The 20,781-nt window shown below is 27.4% G+C and overlaps 1 protein-coding gene across 4 annotated transcripts in view; it reads left to right on the top strand.

Moving 5' to 3' along the window:
* The window catches only part of LOC126863988 (protein held out wings), a 47,079-nt gene that overhangs the window by 14,589 nt on the left and 11,709 nt on the right, over positions 1-20,781 (top strand). The window contains exons 2-6 of one of the 4 annotated variants that reach the window (XM_050614812.1): positions 4,181-4,314; positions 10,146-10,262; positions 11,121-11,264; positions 11,711-11,810; positions 13,279-13,581. In XM_050614812.1, the coding sequence (XP_050470769.1) occupies positions 4,181-4,314; positions 10,146-10,262; positions 11,121-11,264; positions 11,711-11,810; positions 13,279-13,581 (798 nt within the window). Of the gene's footprint in view, positions 1-4,180; positions 4,315-10,145; positions 10,263-11,120; positions 11,265-11,707; positions 11,811-13,278; positions 13,582-20,781 lie in introns of all 4 variants that reach the window. The other 3 variants (XM_050614811.1, XM_050614810.1, XM_050614813.1) reach the window with 3 other exon arrangements.

The following is a 20,781-nucleotide window of genomic DNA, read 5'->3' as shown; positions in this document are numbered from 1 at the left end:
TTTTATTAATTACGTAATATAAATAAAGGAAGCATTCTTTGCACTCTCTTCAGTATTGTTTTTTTTTAAGTTAATACTAATGACTAGTGATTTATCAAAAATAAATATTGTTGAACATGTACGTACATGCATATTTTTGAAATATTCAGTTTTCAAGCGATCCTATTTTATAGATTGCACCACTATGTTTATTTAATGAAAAACGAATCTAGAGAGAGGGTCTGCTATATAATAAATTTCTAAACTCTCGGAACACACACTCGAATTATACTCTTTGTAAAATGTTGAAAGGTCATGTAAAATTACTTGTATCTATATTATGTCGATATGCAAATGGAATCTAAAAGCTTAATTATTGATTTGATTTGCGGCGCTATATAAAATGATATATAATCGCCTTTTTATTCTTTCAATGAGATTATAATTACCCTTAGATTAACTATATAGTTTGAAATACTATTAAATAATTATTACCACCAATAAGTGTTAGTGTATCTATTGGATGAAAAGCAAGGTTATAAAACTAAATGATTTTATTGAATTATGAAAATTGAAATTCGATGAAATTTTAGGTGCACAGTTTCTAGCAAGAGTAATAGTAGTTTTCATTGCACATAAAATACATATTGTATACATGAGTACAATACATATATTATAGGACACGAAGCGTAATAAAATATTTTATTATTGTTATTAAATTTCGAGACGATTGCCGAAATTCATTGAAATGTTTGGAAGTTGTGTCATTGTAATTACAAGTACCATTGTAACGAATTAAATTATTTTTCTTATTGTAAATTAACGAGAAGGTTTGTCTCCTCAAAACGCCATTGTCTTTTTCAACCGGTTAATCTGTGTCATGGATCGTAGTCTTGATGATTACGCCATCGATGATGTCATAGACGCTGCACCTAACCAATACCAACATCGATTCAACATCACCACCTACGCTACACTTAGATAGATTTTTATTCTCACAGGTAATGAGCATTTATACTTCCCAGGTCTATATCGTCTTGGAATTTTACTTTAGCGTTTTCCCTCGTTTGGAGTTTGATTCCAAAAACAATGATTCATCGTTTGAAAATAATTGTGATCTGTATTTGCAAAATATGACTACAGTGTTCAGCAATATGACAGACAGTGAATAAAATTTTATAAAAAAATATTTCTTTTAATTAACATTCAACGTATTTCCGATTTAGCTTTGTACAATATTCTTGTTTTATAACAATCTCAATGTACATACATATGTATGTATACGTATGTATGTATATCAATACGCATTTCTGTGAGTCACAAGATGTTTCTACGAATGAAATTAACTAATTGACTCGCGATATGAGTCAAATATATATGTGTTTAATGTTATTATTCAAACCAAAAATATTGTTTACGTCAGATAAAGTTTGTTCTAGATTTCTTCTGATTTTAGATAAGGAAAAAGGTGCAATATCGTAGCATGTGAAAGTTTAAATTAACATATAGTACTCGTTTCTTGTTTAATTGAAAATTTCGTTTCTGAATAATTACTGAAAGCAAAACAAAACAAATGTAATGGAAAACAGGAAGGTAAGAAAGCTACGAGAATACAATACAGCTGATGTCAGCTGTAATGAGCAATGTTGCTAAAAGTGGATATGATGCTGCGTTCTTTCGCTCGTGTGTTCTATCCTCTCTTTTCATTTACACTCTTATATCTGCGCACGCATGCGTAATACGTACTGTGGTAACATATACATACATGCATGCATATGTATATCTATACTCATAACTGTGTAGTCAGTGATACTTAAAAGTAGGTAGAACTGGAAACAAGTTTAAAAATATTGCTTATAGTAAAAAAGAGGTGGAACATACCGCTTTCTACATTTTGCATTTCCACTTAATTCACTTTTTCTTCAGTTGTCCTTAAAATCGTGTATTATTTATAAATAGGCAAAATTTGTTAACTTGATAAAGCTACAACTATAATACAATTATAAGTAGGCATTAATATTTTTATATAATACACACCTATAAATAATGATATATCTATGCACCATTTTATTCTACGATCTCTTGCCATTTTTCGTAATTTATTTATTCTTCTATTGTAAAACTTTTCGTTCTTCTCATTCGAAAATTCAGACACGCGCATCCTTCGACATTTTATGTTTTTGAAAAATTTTCAATTATGGAAATTTTCCAATGTGCAAAATTAAGGTTAGGTAAATATGGTAAGTGGGGTAACACCCACCACTTTTATGTATTTTTAACAAACGATTGCATATTGAATCGCATATTCAAATGCTGTCTAGCAAATTCCTTTTGATTATCACATGCAGAACCCAGATATCATTACTTAATTGTCATTCCAAGTTTATTTAAATGTTATAAAATTGATTTCTTTAAAATATTTAAGTATCTAGTTGAGTATCTTAGGTTTCATTCACTTAATATGGTTATTTACCAATATTAATCTTCATTGAGCTGCCACTTCTTCCTTATCTTCCAGATCAAAATCTCCACTATTAAATCTTTTAATCCATTTTTGAGTGGTATGCTTATCGATATTATCATCAGCGTACATATCATACATTTTCTTTTTATTTTTTCTACATTAATTCGTCGCATTAATTCATTTTTGCATCCATTGTAATCATTTTCGCATTTAATTCCGGAAATGGATATTGCATTGGTTCATGTTCAAGAAGATTTTTACTTTATACAAAACTGAAGGAGAACTGTCTAACGCTGTATAAGTAGATGAAATACTCCTAAGGCTGGATCAGGCACGGCCAGTAATTTAATCTAGTAAAATAGTAAGTAAAGCCGAATCATGTTGAATTGGAGGATCATGGCGGATGAAACAAGAATAAAACTAAAGCGACCTGTTTCGATAGATCATTTGCTTTGATATTGATTATCCAGAGTGAAAGAATATAAATTCCGTTTCACTTACTACTTAACGAAACTGACCATATCTGAACCAACCTCTACACTTTAGACCGCCTTTAACTTGTTTTGATATCTATACATGTTTAACATTTATCCAGCTAGTAAGTATGCACGTATAATGGATAAGCAATAGTAAACATCTATTACTAGCATGTAGCTAGTAAGTATGCGTATAATGTATAAGCAGTAGTTTGATATGACACTTCTCGAAATATGTACGCGGTTGTGACGAACGAACCTATTATTCAATTTAGTATTTTAATATGAGAAATGCTTTTAACTTTGTTATTAATTAGTTCCATATTTGCAAACCCTTGAATTGTAAGGAAATGCTATTCTATTATTTTCATTGCGATAATATTTTTAAGGTTTCGAACATATAAATCATCTAATATAATACAAGCAAGGGTCTAAATATTTCGTGAAAAAATACTAAAAATATATACATATTATGTGCATGTACATATATATGTGCATATTGTTATAAAAATAAATTGATATTATATATAAATTGATATACCAAATATTTTTGTTCAACGATATTGTTTCTATAATCAAAAATTATTGAATATCGAAATGCACAGGTGGATAAAAAAGGGTTTAAAAAGTAATCAGCAGGTAAAAACATCATAATTTTACAAAGTGGAATTATGATTGACGAGGGCACTGATTAAAAATAAAGATAGGATGTAATACATCTTATAGGATAGATGATTGTTAGGCATGCGGTAAAAAATGTTTAATATAAAAGTTATTAATGTTCATACACATATACAAATGCCAACTCAAAAATTTTTTTTCTCCGCCACTATATATATAAATACATAAGTACATCCATTATTTTATTCACTATAAAATTCTCCTATGTGTATCGCATTTATCTTATTAAGATAGTTCAGGAAATTGAAATTTAATCGTTTTAAAAACTTACACACATGTCTACATACATACGACTAAATGATTTTATAATTGTCTAATTTTATTCGTCTTTTCATATCACATCTACTCTTCATCACAAAACTAATGTCAATTTACGTGATGAAAGAGTTGTAGATATGATGTTCATCTGTTACGAATGTTCATTAGAGATGATATGTATAATTACAAACTGACTGATTTTATTTATGGTTCTGCATTTCGGTTCTTTTTTTTGCAGGTTAATAGTAGACTGTACTCGACGAAATATTTTAATTAAAATTGGAATTAAAAATATGTACATGCATCCCTATCTTTGTTGCAGAAATCGCAAAAGTGCGGGCAAGTCTTTTCCAGATTAGTGGCGTCAAAAAGGAGCCACTAGTTCTACCGGAACCAGAGGGCGATATCACAACGCTTACGGAAAAAGTTTATGTACCTGTTAAAGAACATCCAGATGTAAGTATTTCTTATTTATATCGCTATATTATCTTAGATAACAATTTATTGTCTTATAATTAGCGTATGAGTTTTTATTGAAGTATGTACTATTATTAGAGTTGTGACATTGTAACATCTAACTAGATAGCTTAGAATTTACCAATGAAAAGTTTTAATAACATTACATATTCAACTAAATATTTATTCACATGCATCACCATTATTAACATGTCTATTTTAAGAATTTTAATTTCTAATATCATTTTATAATAGAAGCCTATGTTTTATATATAATGAATAATAAATAATTTAAACGTAAAAGATCATTCCATTGTAATATAGTGTATAGGAATGTAACAAATTACTACAAAAATTGAAAGTTGTACTTCCTTCAGTAAAGGTCCTTCAGTAATTCCAATCTTATTTGGAATATTAGCAGCAATATACATATCTACTTAAGAAACGACTTTAATACGTTTCGTAGAGATGAAGAAAGTTTGTGTAAATTTTTTCTTTTAAAACATACTCGCTTTCAACATCTTTTTTTTAGACAGGTATTAAATAAAATTCTAAAAATGATTTCTTTTTGGCGACATTGCTTACGCAACTTTATATGAGTCATATTTTACTTTATCTCTATAGAAAATCTTTAAAAAGTCCATGGTACTTTTTATCTTCTTTTTGACTGATTATAGAATTTTAAAATACTAAAGATATATGTGCATATTAATATTAATCCGTATTAGTGTCTATAAACATTAATATGATTATTAGGTACTTAAATAAGGTGTTGGTAACTGACATCATCTTTAATACATGCTTGGAAATAATAGTTACTATTTTCTTTTCTATAAGAATGGTAAATCTGGAGAAACGTGCACATTTATACGTATTTATCTTTTTCCAATAATCTGTACTCTTATTCTCTTATCAGTATAAAATATATAGAAAATAATAAACGTAGTACATTATAATATACGTTGTGGGAATACTTTATTCAGATAGGAATTTGTTGTATATTAGAAAAAGTTAGTAACGTAGGTACACTGTTTATGCGCTTTTCTAAATGTGGAATGTAAGTAAATGTTATGTAAAAGTTATGTTATTCCGTTGAGATAAATATTTTATTCTCAAAAGTATCTTTTATAACTTTTGCACTTTTGAACAATTAAAAGTTTTATACATATTTTCAAATTATTGTATGTCAAACTTGTTTCTAAATTAATCATATTTTTAAATTTAATTTATGTGTTAATTGTATAGTAAATATCTAGAAATGTGGAAATTTGATTAGAAAGTTTATTTTGTTTCCGAAATTTTCTTTTCATATTTAAAAAAATTAATATTGTTTCCTATCTAGGGGCAATAATGATAAAAATCATTCATTGATCTCGGTACTGTATTTTTATTAACGATATAAGATCAATTTTACTTTTAACTTTAACTCAATATCAACTCAAGGAACAAAGGGATGAATTAATAAAAGTTTATATTCTAATATTCCAAGACTTTAAATAACTTGTTAAGGAAAAAAATGTGAAACATGGGAAATTATGATTATTATTTATGCATTTATATTTATACATAAAATTCGTTTAAAATGTAATTTCATTCTTACATTCTTTTGTTGTTATGTTTTTTAAGCAATATTGCGCATTAGGTATATAAAATCTTACAAAACAACACATTTAATTGTATTGTTCAAGCAGCTATTTCTAGTGTTCTTATCGATATATCAAGCTCTGTATATTTGCGATATTACAAGCTAATTTCTAATATTCCATATATTCGTCGATCGTCTAAGCGCGTTTCTGTGTGTTTTGAGCAGTATCAGTACCTGAGAAGAAATTCGTCCAGTGCATTGTTGTTCGTATGCGCAATGCATTCCGACTTACCACACAGGAAGCTCACAAATGTTCCAAACGCATTTACCCTAAGCAGTGAACATATGAATTTAGAAATGCAGTGGCTACAAAATGTAGTCTTTATCATCTTTTTTCATCTTTATTTATCATAGTATCTATGTGTTAATTAATCATTTCAATTAGTTCTTACACATATTAAATTTTCATATCATTCAGTAGTGTAAATAAATACCATGAAAATGAAACGTGGAACTTGATAAGGATACGCTTTATTATAAAAAATGAGAATGTATTCAAACACTTTATCTAGCCAATGTTTGTAATAAAAATTTTTACATACAACGAACATTAGAGAGAAAACAAGGTGGTCTCTCTTTGTTTTCTAGACTGAAACGACACACAGGTTTTTATATTTCCTAATAGTTGCCTTAGGGTTAAACAACGATTATTAATTTGCCTATTCAGTTCAGCAATTATTCTGAAATTAGTCTCCATAGTAATATAAATTAAACATAAATTTGCATTCTTTATGAAATTTCTAACATTCATTGTGACATGAAATTAATAGAATGCATTAACAACCGCTGGTGTGATTTATTAAGAAAATACAAAGTTTATATACTCAGGATAAATATAAGATAGTAAGAGAGGTATCAAATTAACAAATGGTTGAGTCAAATTATGGAAAATACTAAAGTAAACATTGTGACGTGCTTGAACTGCGCCAGCACGGATATTCAAAGATGTGCAAATGAACTGATACGACATCATGGATTCATCGCGAAAGACAATATAGAAGAACTTGTAGAATAGTACAGATGAATTCGACGTTAAATTGAGAAGCTGTTGAGAAATTAGAAAAATTAAGCTAAATCTGACGCGAGATCAAAGAGCCGCAAGAAGGGTTTTATACGGACGAAGTTGATGATAGAAATTGAGGAATCGCGGATGATATTAATAAAAAAGAAAAACTCTAACTAATAAACGAAGATACGATTAAAGCGGTAATGTCGGGAACGTTCAACTATGATTGCAAATATTAGATTATTATATTATATACTATGATATACTATGACTAATATATACTACGAATATTTTGGTTTTGACGGAGTACTGCTAGAACTAGCCCGAAAATAACGCCAAATAGAATTTATCTCGATTCGCAGATTTTTAAGGTGATTGCTTCGGTACGAAATTTCAGCCCCATCTCACATGATACAAGCTTGAACCTTAGGCTGGGGTCACACGAGTGTTGGAATGGCGAACGTTACAACGTCCGTCATAACGTTGTATAGTTTGACGGACGTAAGTAGGCGTAGTTCGTGTGACTGACCTGATCCTATGCAAAACGAGATAGAACACTGCGAGACGGACGTTGTAACGTCCGTGTCCGTCATGGCCCGTAACGCCTGTCATTTGACGAAGCAAATAACGCGAAGCATCACCGTGACTTTTCGTAATGATCTGTCTAAGAAGCATAAGTATCCGTTTTCTTAAATACTGCGATAATTTTATGTGGTGGAATAGGCCATGAGTTTATCATCTGAAACATTATCAAACATATGTGCTCGCATATGGATAAACTAATCCTACGGGTGAGATTGTGCTTTGAGGTTTTCGTGAAGCCGTATCTGTAACGGTTCCCATGTCTGGTTTCAATGTTATCCAGCCTAATCGAAGCCTCCCGCATTGCGTATGCAAGAGATGTTTAGAATAAAAAGTATTTTTGTTTGCTGAGTGCCTCTGAAGGAATTTTAAAAACATAAGTATTCCTATAACGTAACGATACTAACGTTAAAAACGAACGACACATTTTACAGAAATGTAAATATACATACGCATATATAATATAAAGGAAATCTTGTCTAGAAGATTAATTTCCTCTACTATATGTTTACTATTTGCAAAAAATATGTACACATGAAGAAAAAAACTATATAACGATATGACGCTGCAGGAAGAATAGTTCACCCGAAAAACAGTATGAGAATTTAATAAAACTCAGCCAATTTCTACCTGAACAAAACTGCACCAAAGATTTTAAATTTGAACAGTGTTGCTAATGACCTTCGATATTGAAGCAACATTAAAACAAACAGAAGAGGTTATATTTACGGTTTAAGAGAGATTTAAGAGGAATGGATCTGATTATCTCAATTATATTATTTTCAATTTGCTGAACTGCTATTGGTATTGGATGCCGTGATAAGATAGAGAGAAAATTTATTACAAGCTGAATCAATAACGAGAAGTATTTTGAAATTATTGATGGAAAAACAAATACGTGTCACAAAAATTGCTCTAAATAATTTTACCAAATTATATTATATTGTATCTTTGAAGATACATAATGCTGCATATGTATTATAACGGTAAGAAAATATTTTCCCACGACACGAAGAGATTCGAGTTTTAAATCGGTTTAATATTATAGAAATTTGTCAATATTATATAATATTGGAGAAATCTTGTCAAAATAGGGTACCAAAACGACAAACACGTATGTAGCCAGAAAATTTTAATAAAATAACATGATATTCATTCGATGCGAATGAAAATAAATAAGACAGAATATTATTAAAAATAACTTTTTGATATAAATTTAGTATAAATTTTGGCTAAATAAAATGGTTATTGTTATTAAATATGAAGGTGTGTTGTATCACACGTATGCTATACGTTCGATACTGTTGATTAATTTATTTATTATACATTCTTGATTTTTTAATAATTTTGTCATTTTTCCCTCGCATTTGCTTTCTTTAACATTAGTATTTTTTATTCTTTTTCTTTTTAATAGAAGTTTGCAAAAATATATAAAATATATTTAATTTTCAATGTGTAACGGATCAATTTTAAATAATTCTTAAGCCATGCTGTAACATTCTGAAATAAATTTCCCTTATGAGAGGAAATTGAGCTAATAATAAGATATATATGAATGTTTCTTAATAAGAATTATACATGTGTATAAAGCAATTATTCATCTATTACAATCCACTTGACAATATCATTGTTTAATCACGGAACATTTAATTTGATATTGTATCAGGGGACATAGTTTATAGATCACACAGTCCAAAGGATATTACTTAAATGTAGAACAAATAAATAAATTACAAATAGAATTTATTCACTTACAGAAGAGATTTTACATGTCAACATTGAATCAAGAGAGTACAATTATTATTAAATTAATAAATGCATAACGACGATAACGTTTTATCGTTTAGTTAGGAGAAACTTTAAGTGTAGGTAGTGGAAAAAAGAATAAAATAAGAAGGAAATTATGCTTTTGAAATATAAACAATGAGATTTTCTTAGAAATACTACGAAAAAATTATTTTTCTCGAAAAATTAATTGAATGAAGTTTATGTTTTGATCTACTTTATATGAAGACAATTTTGACGTAAATTTGTTAGTTTCCTAAGTAATTAGTTTTGCATCTATGTTTTATTAATCAAAGGGAATTCGTTTAAAATAAGACTCATAAAGTTCGATATTGCAATATGATAAAATTCTTATTTTACTTCCAAATATAATTATACAGGTTCCGATCGAACGTACAAACGTGCATGAGGTAATCATTTTTTTCAAATGAAAGAATAAGAAGAAGATGTATAATAACATTTTTTATATTTATTTATATATTTATATATTTTGCATAGTATCCTACGCTTATTCTTTATATATATAATATAAACGCATATTACATATAAGTCTACTTAGAAAAATAACTTGTGTAAGTTTTATATCAGGTGAATGTTAAAATGTAAGCGCAGTAAAGTACTTTATGGCAACTCTACTGTTTCTAATTAAATATACTAAAAAATTTCTACGTTTTTTCAAAAAATTATTCATGTACATGTGTAAGAATCACCATTAGAAATAAAGCACAATTTTTTATATCATATACTTGCAAACTTAATATGTAGATGTGATGTTTTTCTTTAAAAATTGTCTCAAAATTTGATTTGTTACAGTTTAATTTTGTTGGAAGAATTCTTGGACCACGTGGTATGACAGCTAAACAGTTAGAGCAAGAAACAGGATGTAAAATTATGGTTAGGGGAAAAGGTTCTATGAGGGATAAGAAGAAGGTAAATTTATTGTTTTTACACAGATGTTTTATATACATAGATATAATATATTTTTGCGTATAAATTTTCGAGTAACGTGTACAATTTTTCCTTGTTACATGTGTAAGATTTCAAATTTCTTCCAATTGTAACTAGATTTGTAATTACAATTTACATTATCATATTTATTATATTAGAATATAGGTAATAACCATAATTGTGTGCGTGATTAAGTACTCAATTTTTGTGATTGAATATTTTGTACTGATAAAAAAATGATAATGAAAAAGTTTCTGCTTTGTTAGTTTATACATATATATTTATAACTTCTTTATAATATACACATAAGCAATATGTCAAAAGTACACGATTATTATTCAAATTTGAAGTTAAATATTTGTTTCCAAGCTGCGTATGATCACTGAGAAAACATTTTATCGTAAGTATATGCATCAAATAATAATATGGATATACAAAATTTATTTCCAAATTTTCGTGTTCAACATTAGTTTAGACTTGTCGCAAGAATTTATTTAAGAAATTGTAGCTTTGTGATTTTTATTGAAACAAATACATGTGAATATTGATTTTTTATTTTAAATTGATTATATGGAAATATTAATATACAATATAAAGTAATATCATGGATATATAGACATATGATATTAATTCAGGAACTAGTTTCCTACAATTAGATATTTGTTATTACACGCACTTAATATTTGTGATATATTTTTAGAATAAATGGCATACATATGTACTTTGTAATATTATAATATCAATAATTCTTACCATAATAATGATTATGGATAAAGTCTTTTACATTTGTTTATTTAAATTGTGTAATTGTACTATATATGATATTAATCCCTTTAACAGGAAGAGTTAAACCGAGGTAAACCAAACTGGGAACATCTGACAGATGAACTGCATGTTTTATTGACAGTTGAGGATACTGAAAATCGTGCAACTTTGAAACTTGCCAGAGCTGTAGAAGAAGTGAAGAAACTTCTTGTTCCCGTGGTGAGAAAGTTCCTATTATTAACTATAACTTCTAATTTTATTGAATTAGTTTCCCCATAATATTAATTACTTCCTATCAGCTGCACCTTTGCATTACTGCACTAAAGTTTCTGCATGTATAAATAAATATTATTTGTTCGTGCAAACTAAAAGAATAAATATTCACGTGATTTAATTTGATGGAAGCTTAATTTTTAAGCTATAAAGCGATATTCATAGAAAATATTTAATTGTATAATGGCATGATTGATAACACACAAACGTAGCTTCTCTTTCTTCAATCTCTTACAAATGTTATATGCCATGCGAAGAAATAAAAAGTTTGAAATTATATTAAAGTAAAATTGTAAATATTTGAAAAAAATGAGTAACGTATTTCTTAGATTACTATAATTGATTTCAAAAATATTAATATATTTCTTATTAATTATGTTGACTGTTAGCAGGCTGATGGAGAGGACGAGTTAAAGAAGCGGCAGTTAATGGAACTTGCTATTATCAATGGAACCTATCGGGATTCTAACACGAAAGTTGCTGCAGCTACAGGTATAGATTCAAATATTTATTTACTTTTATTTCAAAATAAAATTTCATTAATACTATTTAATATTAGACACTTTTTTATAGCTATATATATACATACGTACATGCTATCTATGCAATCATTGTTCGAATTGTTCATTATTCAAAAGATATTTCGGACGATACTTCGAGGGAGAAGTAATTTAATGTAATTAGTTTATTTGTAGGTGGACGCATGAAGGATATATTATCATGACTGTTATTACTTTTTAAAATGTTACCATGTAATTTTTAATGCATTAATCGATCTATCTCGGCATTCCCTATAAAAAGGTAGGTACCCATCTATCTATGTTGAGAAACTTTCATTTTAATTTGTGTGAAAGACAAGAAAAACCAATACAAAAGTAGTTAAGGTAAGCGTCTTTCATACGATAGGCATGGTAAGCATATGTGAGTATGTTATATGTATAAGTGTATTATAATTAAATGGGTTAATAACATTGTATAGAGAATATCAAGATGGATTTATTAGTTCACTTAAAGTTATAAGATCCCATTTAAGAAAAATTAAGTATGTTACCTTCATGTAACTTCAATTCATTCATTTATACTATAATATACTATAGTTGCAGCAGATTATATTCTCCTCGAAATCATTAAATTCCTATCTGAAAATTTGTTTATTCACAGGGTAGATTATTTTATAGGGAATGTCATTCGCATTTTTTATTAAAAATTCATGAAGATTGAACACTCTGTATATGTATATCTAAGTACTATATATATTTCATGAGTGATGGTAATAAATATTTTGAGAGACGTATATTAATTTAAATTATTTTTAATATCTCTTTGATAATAACATTTATAGAATTCAAAATTAAAATTATTCAAAAATATATAAGATTTGATTGAGGAATCGATTATATTATTGAATACAAATAATTTGCAGTAAAGTGATAATATAAAGTAATATAGACACATTAGTATAAAGTAAATAGGTACGAATGTTTCTAACTCTCAACGAAAAGCGTGTAATTCGTTCACAACATTTTAACGGCTATCAATTTTACGTATTAATTTCTCTTTTGTATATATCTCAAGAATCTCTGCCCTTCTAAATAATCTGCTAAACTACAGCTTCTTAAACGTGATTTAGCATTTTCAAGTATAACTTTATTAAAAATTTATAATACCATAATAATATAAATTTATTACCTACTTCTGTACAGAACAAAATTTAAAAAATATTATACAAGAAATGGGTATACATATTCAGTTTATTGTTGTTCGATTCACACTTTTCTGACACTACCATACGTATTTAAATCGTTCAAAATATTTTTCATGTTATATGTTATTATACATTTATAAATTATGTATATAGATAAATGAATCTCTATAACACGATGGAATAGTTAGAAAATTAATGAAAGAAGGTAAAGGTACTGAAACTAGTAACTTGAAATAATGATAATGAATGTTTCAGCTTGCGACGAAGAGTGGAGACGTGTTGCAGCAGCAGCGGCGGAAACACAACGGCTTCTTCCAGGCTTGGCCACACCTATGAGGACACCCAGTGCTCCGTTGGGAGCTCCATTAATACTCTCGCCACGGATATCTGTCCCAACCACCGCGGCATCTCTTCTAAACGGTTCGGGTCCACCAGGATCTCTTCTTTCTGCCGGTGATCCCCATGGTTTAATTTACACGCCATATGCCGATTATGCCAACTACGCAGCCTTAGCAGCCTCGCCTCTCCTCGCGGATTACACTACTGCTGATAATTCTGGTGGGTTGTTTGCACGCTGATATTAGTTGCAACAACGTTTTTTATGAATATTTCCTTTTATTATCATTATTATGATTACTGCTATTTGTCCTGTTTGATCTCTTCTCGACCTTCCAGCACAGATTAAGTGAAGTAGAATGTGCGAGAAAAAGAAAGAGAACGAGATAAAAAGAAATAATAGAGACAAATGAAAAACAGTTAATATATTTGTATTTTTTATCAATTTTTAAGTTTGTGTTTCTTCGTGGAGAATTTTCTTTAGCGATAAAAAATACTTAAATAGCATGCTGTATATTCCATATATTTATTTACAAAAACAAGGAAATTGTTGCTAAAGATTTATTTTATTCTATTTTATTCTATTTTATTTTATTTTATTTTGTTTTATTTCATTTTATTTAATTTTATTTTATTTTATTTTATCTTATTTTATTTTATCTTATTTTATTTTATTTTATATATTCATGAACGAATACATGAGAGATTAATGGCATAATTCTACATAGAACATCCTGGCTAATTTTATTGTTTAACATTTGATGTTGCACAATAGTAACCAATTAGAAAAAATAGTAATAAAATCAAAACAATATTTCACTAAATACGGGATTTTACGGGAATAACACGTTTTTATTCAGTGTTAAACATTCAATCGCTAAGATGTATAAAATAACACGTACAAAGTTTTTATACAAATATTTTTACAAAATTCTTGGATCGAAAAATGTAACTACGGTAGTTACTCTGTATAATGATATTAACGCATATGCTGACAACGTCATTTTATATATATATTTACATAGTATATATAATTCTCTCTGCTTAAAAAAAGCTTTGCTTTAAAAATAGAAATATAAAAGGAATGTTCTCCACTATTAAGCAGAAAAATACATATTTACAAATATGTATATATGTATCTTTTTGTTTTTATTTGTATGGTAAGAGCAGTTAATGTCGTCAAATATTTTGTCGCATCTGAAAGCGATTATTATTATTGTCTTTATTTTTATTATTACCATTGATATTACTACCATTACTATATCAATATCGTCATATATTATTATGCTTTTAATTATTATTATGCTTATTATTGTTTTTTATCAGTAATAGGTATTATTGATATTATGTTACTGTTTTCACTATTATATTGCACATCATCCACAAATCACCATTATTATTCTCATTTAGTTTTATTACTGTTGATGTACCATTTTTCAACATCATCCTGATTGTCATTATTATTATTTTCATCATTCATAATTATCATTAGCTGCAATAGAAATATAATGAGCAGATTGGTATAGAAGTCGTAATGATCTTAATGTCAAAATACGACAGGTATTAAAGAAAATAAGAAATTAGATGATATTATTTTTATTATAATATTGAATGTTTATACATACATATTAAGAGAGTCACATCAGTCATTTGCTAGTCGTATCAGTTTTGATAGTTATTTAATACTGATTATGTCCAATGATATTATAACTTGCATTTTTAAAACAGATAGTAGCAAGTAATAGAAATATTTGACATTAAAATATGTGTATCATGAAGAGACAAATCTTTGAATTCCGTATAAAGAGAATTAGTATGTGGTAAATACTACATGTATAATATTTGACAATCTTGTATCGAATTGCGGATCTATCGGAGTAAGACAAACTTTGAATCTCATAAAAAATATTTTCTTATTTGATTTTTAACGTACTTCTCTTAAGTATTCGATTCAAATAACGTATTTGTATGTATATTTCGAGTAATAATGTTTCTTATTTATTCTATACGCGATTTATGGCTGTTTTCTTTTTTATTGCAACGGTAAAAGAACTATTTTTAAAGAAGAGCATGTTATGTATTGTTAAATTTTTACTGTTAAATTTTCTATATTGTTGGATAGAATTATAAAAAGTATTCGTATAATTATATACAAATTTATCGAAGTATATTATAATTGAAAAAGAATATAATTAATCGTGTTTTTGTTCAAAGTTTATCATAATATTTAAAATGTTGTTTGATCATATTCTCTCAATCTTTTTTAGTAATGTAATAATAAGCTTCGATTTGTATACTCGAATTTCATAAGTTGGTTTAGAACAAACAAGATTTCAATACATGCAGTATTCAAGCTCGTACGCGATAAGTATAAGAAATCAATTCGTATATTTGTATATATATATAAATATACACATAATCGTATAGACTAAAAATTAAGACGACTTCTCTTTGTGAATGAAATACTCGATTATCGTATGTCCAGTTATACACTCATACATTCGTTACCATTTATTACACATTATAGTAGATATATATAGATCAATGTGTTCAGTAGGTATGATATGTTTGAAAAATGAAGTAGTCCCGACTTAAAACGAATTATTAGTAGAAACTTATTTTAGTAGAAACTAATAATAATTTCGTCCGTGGAATTTACGCACACGAATAAATGATTATGTTAGGTATGAAATTGTTACTTCGTCTTTCGTATAATATCGTATTTGATACGCTATTATCTTAGTATTACATATTTTGAAGAATATTTTTCGTATACTTTTCTATTATGTAATAATTGCTACTTATTATCTGTTTCTTTATAATTTGTATATATTATAATCATTATAGTGGTGCTATTGCATTTATTACAGATAAATATTTATAACATGGAATTATTAGCGATGCAAGTGCAATAAAATTTTATACTTACATTTTACTTTAAAAAATTGATCATTTGTCGAGGCATGAAACATTAAGAGGCTATTCTAGTCTAGAGTGTCATATTTTAGGCCTTTTACGAATTTTTTACAGAGATATCATTAAACTTTTTGATATCGGCGCTTTACACGCGTAATTTATTTCTTAAGAATATTCACCGCTATTAATAGATTGAGTGAATCATATGCTATTTAGCGCGATTCTTAAAAAATGTGTCCTATTGGATGACAGGTTGAACTTTTAATATACCGAAGTTATAGCAAAAATTTGAGATCAATTGATCGAAGCTTATATTAAAAAACCCGGTTTCGAGAAAAACGTATTTAAAGTTTCTCATACCATATCAGTTAACCGAAATTGATTATAATTACGAATAATCTGTTAAGTGAGGACTGTTCAGAACTCTTGTTCAGGAAAGTCCTGCTCAATCGATTTATTTTTTCTGTGAACAGTTTTAGTCTTAGTCTTCTTAGTAGCTTCTACCGACATTCTGAACGATGGACTCTTTCTTCTTATCGCAGAAATTTACGTATACTTTTGCTTACTGATCAGTAGTTAGTCTCATCACACAGATAAACATGCAGAACTGCTAAGAATCATTCATTAAATATACATTAAATTCACAGTTACTACTTCTGAATGTATTTATATGTTTTGAAGCGAAGGAATACGTCTTTTTTCTCATCCAAAATGTTATTAAAGTGCCATGCTTAAACTTGAGCTTACCATTAATTTTCTCTTTACGTTATCGTACGTCACACGTTGCTAGCTGCATGCCATTTTTAAAACTTTTATTAATTTTATAAATTCAACACAATCTTAATACAAACATAATACGGAAAATTTATACATTGATTTTGAATTGGGTTTTTAAAATGCCTAAACTAGAATACTCTCTTAATACGAAGTATTACTATGTATTATACATATATGTATGTATGCGTATATCATACATATACATCTATTATTGTTTTTTATTTAGAATATTAATTAGCAACATAATAAGAAATGAAAAGTATCGTAATAACCTTTTCGTAAAGATGAATGTTGTGGAATGAAAAAATATGTAAATAATTGATAAGAAACAGATTTCAGAGATTTGGGGCTTCCATGGAACGGATTATCACACTAAACACTGTTGTACAATGTCATTTTCGTGCAGTACGTTCTCAGATCCTGAAGAAGTTAGCTGCAATGCTGGCGAAACATCAGGAAGAAATTCCATTTGGACGTAGCTTCTATCCGAGTAAGCCTTGCATAGTGTTGTATAGAACAGTGTTAGGTGAAATCTATTTCAGTTTAAGAAATTAAATATTATAAAAAAGTATTTGTTAGAACATAATCTGTTAAAACAATTCACCTATGTGAAATTGCTGTGAAAATTATTTCAAGCTTAATTTTATAACTTGAAACCAAATGCGTTTATCATTCTTTTTCTTTATTTTACATTATTAAAAGGAACTTTCATTTTTCAAACATATCACGTCTTATGACATACTACGTATTCTATTTGTATTATTTAAAGGGATTTGAAGAATAGAATGTCTGCACGCGTTAATACGTCTGCATGATCGATTCTGTGGTGCATTGCCATATTGATTATATATTTAATGAAATAATCAAATATTATTTATTGCTATAACTCTAATATCGATATAGCTAAATATCAACATTAACGTAATTTATACAATAAGAATTAAGAAAAGAAATAAGCGAATTTCTCGTCGAAAAAACATCAGCTACCTATGTACATCTTTACCTTTTTGTTTTTTTACATAATATTATTTTCAGATTGCAACTTTACTCGTATTATTTTATTCGTATGAGTAATTAATATGACTTATCCAGTGTAGCAAAAGATATTTCACTTTTATTTGAAATATTTATTAAACATTCTACGTATTTTCAGAGTTACGGTAACACGATTTTCGTAGTAAGTACAATCGAATAGATTATTCTAGTATTATAGTATTCAGTTTATTATTGCACGAGAAATTTGTTTATTTTCAGCCATGTATGTATGTAATATTTTATGACCTTTGACAAGGTAAAAATGATTTTGAAAGTTGCATCGCAATTGAAAAGTGAAAATATTTTAAGTCAAAACTAAAGCCAATATCTTATATATATGATATTATTTATTCAATTTTTATATGACAGATAAATAAACATTAAATGTACGCTTATTAAATTTATGTGAAATTTAGTGTACAGAAGTTTGGCATAACTTATTAATGCACATCTGTATTTCTAGTTCTATTATTCCATGTTAGGAATTGTTTGCACATAATAAAGTTATATGATTAGATATACGTATTAAATATCTAATTGTATATATATATATAAATAATGTATTTATAATATACCGAGATATTTTCGGGTTCCTTTTGTAGTCTACAATTACTTTTGATTAATTTCCGCAAGTATAAACTTAGTTTTCAAATCACATTAAAAACTGTACTGCAATCTCAAATCGTAATAAATAGATATTTTTGAAATATATACAGTTATATGTCCGAAAAATTTGATATTTATATATATTAGGACTGGAAAACATGTGTGCAGAAATGAGAAGTAAATTATTTAAGAAATATAAAAAGAAATTAAATATCGCGAGATAAAAAAAATGGCGCTCAATTCTTGTCATATGTTAAATATAGAATATCGTACAAAAATATCTTGTAAATACCTTCCTCAAATGGAAAGTGACGTATTATAGACACGTTTAAACTTAGAAATTGTATTTTATGCATAAATAATAGTTATTACTTAGAAATTAAAGATAGATATTTTTTATATATTTTTATTATATCCATTTCTACTTTCTAAAAATGTTTTACCTAATGTGATTTACAATTTACATCACTAGGTACTAGTTTTTCATATACAATAGGGTCAAGGATCGTTACAAACAATGATCGCTAATGCTTTGAAAATAATTATATCAAGTACATATTATACACCTCTAAAAGCAAATTGGTCTTTTTTATGTACACGTCAGTAGATATTTTATGTTTAATACTTCTTTCGTTAGACAACATTCAATTTATTGTAAGATAAATTATTGTATTACCATGTAAAATATAAGTTACTCTGGTTTATATTTTGACAAAAATCCTTTTTTAATGGTACTCAATATTAATTATTAACGATTATTTGTTTTGGAATCCATTAATCCAAAAAGGATAGTTTTCACATTTTCAATATTTTATTAGTGATAAAATTATACTAGATTCTCAGGGAAATCATTAGACATTTCTAAAATCTTTTATATCAATGTTTAATGGCGTCTCAAAACATGGATTATTGTAAAAATTCGTTTAAATAATTTCACTAATTTTTTTCATAGTTTCTGACAAATTAAATACTTCTCCAATTTGCTATTTTATGTGGCTGTGATTTTATTAATTCCATTATTGACAATATCATTGGCGGATTGTACTCGTATTACGATACCTCAACATCACATACCTACATTTTCTTTTTTTCAGTAATATAATCATTTCTTAAATATAATGAATATCAAATTGCTTAATAAATGTCTTAAATTATTTTTTATAGTTTCGGATTCATATTATTTAAAAAGACTAGATTACCTTAGATTTATTTTAAAACAGTTCGATGGATCTGGTTACAAGAAGCAATTGTGAAAAATGATAATCGTTTACGTATTAATATTGATTTTGCTATTTTCCTAAATCCATTTTTATGTTATTGTCATGGTACTTATGTTTAAATATTTTACGTTTCAATATTGAAAATAAATATTGTGGCCGTGAGAAATTGGAACACAACACTTTAAATAAAATGGAATTAATTGAAAACACTATTGCTATTCAAATAGTTGTCAACATATTGAATATTAAATATTAGATAGTATTTTATAAATATAAAAATTACTCTTTTATAAATATTTCGATAAGTTAGTTTTACAATATTTCCATCGTTGCAATTCCTTCGTTTAAATTGTTTTACTATTGTGACTGCTAAACATCCTTTCAAGATATAAACTGAATCTTGCTCTGCTGTCAAGTAACGCTCCGTAATTGAAAAATTGTCTTTCTGTAAATTCCTATACACGTTTTCAACACATGTCAAGGTATTAAATACTATCTAATACATAATTAATGTTAATTTTAGGTTAATTTTAACAGAGTGTGAGATATAAGATGTTTTTAGCTTATAAGATTTAGTAGTAGTAGTTTGATCAAGATAGTATTATAGTAGTATTTTGTTAGAAATGGCATAATCTTAGGAAAAATCTTAGAAGAAAAGGAACACAAAATATTTAAATTTTATATCGTTTTAGAGTCAAGTGATATTCAATTGGAAATTGTTCTTTTAGTAACTAATTCCTTACCTCTTTGAAAAACAATTGAGTATTAGTTTATAAATAAAATGTATAGAAATTTATTCTTTCGTGAATTTCCTTGTGCTAAGGAACTTTTATTCGACATAAAGAAATAAATTAAGAAGCAACAATAA

The sequence above is a fragment of the Bombus huntii genome, chromosome 3 (assembly GCF_024542735.1).
Source record: "Bombus huntii isolate Logan2020A chromosome 3, iyBomHunt1.1, whole genome shotgun sequence".
NCBI classification, from domain to species: domain Eukaryota; kingdom Metazoa; phylum Arthropoda; class Insecta; order Hymenoptera; family Apidae; genus Bombus; species Bombus huntii.
The sequence above is the reverse complement of the archived record's forward strand: the minus strand, read 5'-3'. Positions and strand labels throughout refer to the sequence as shown.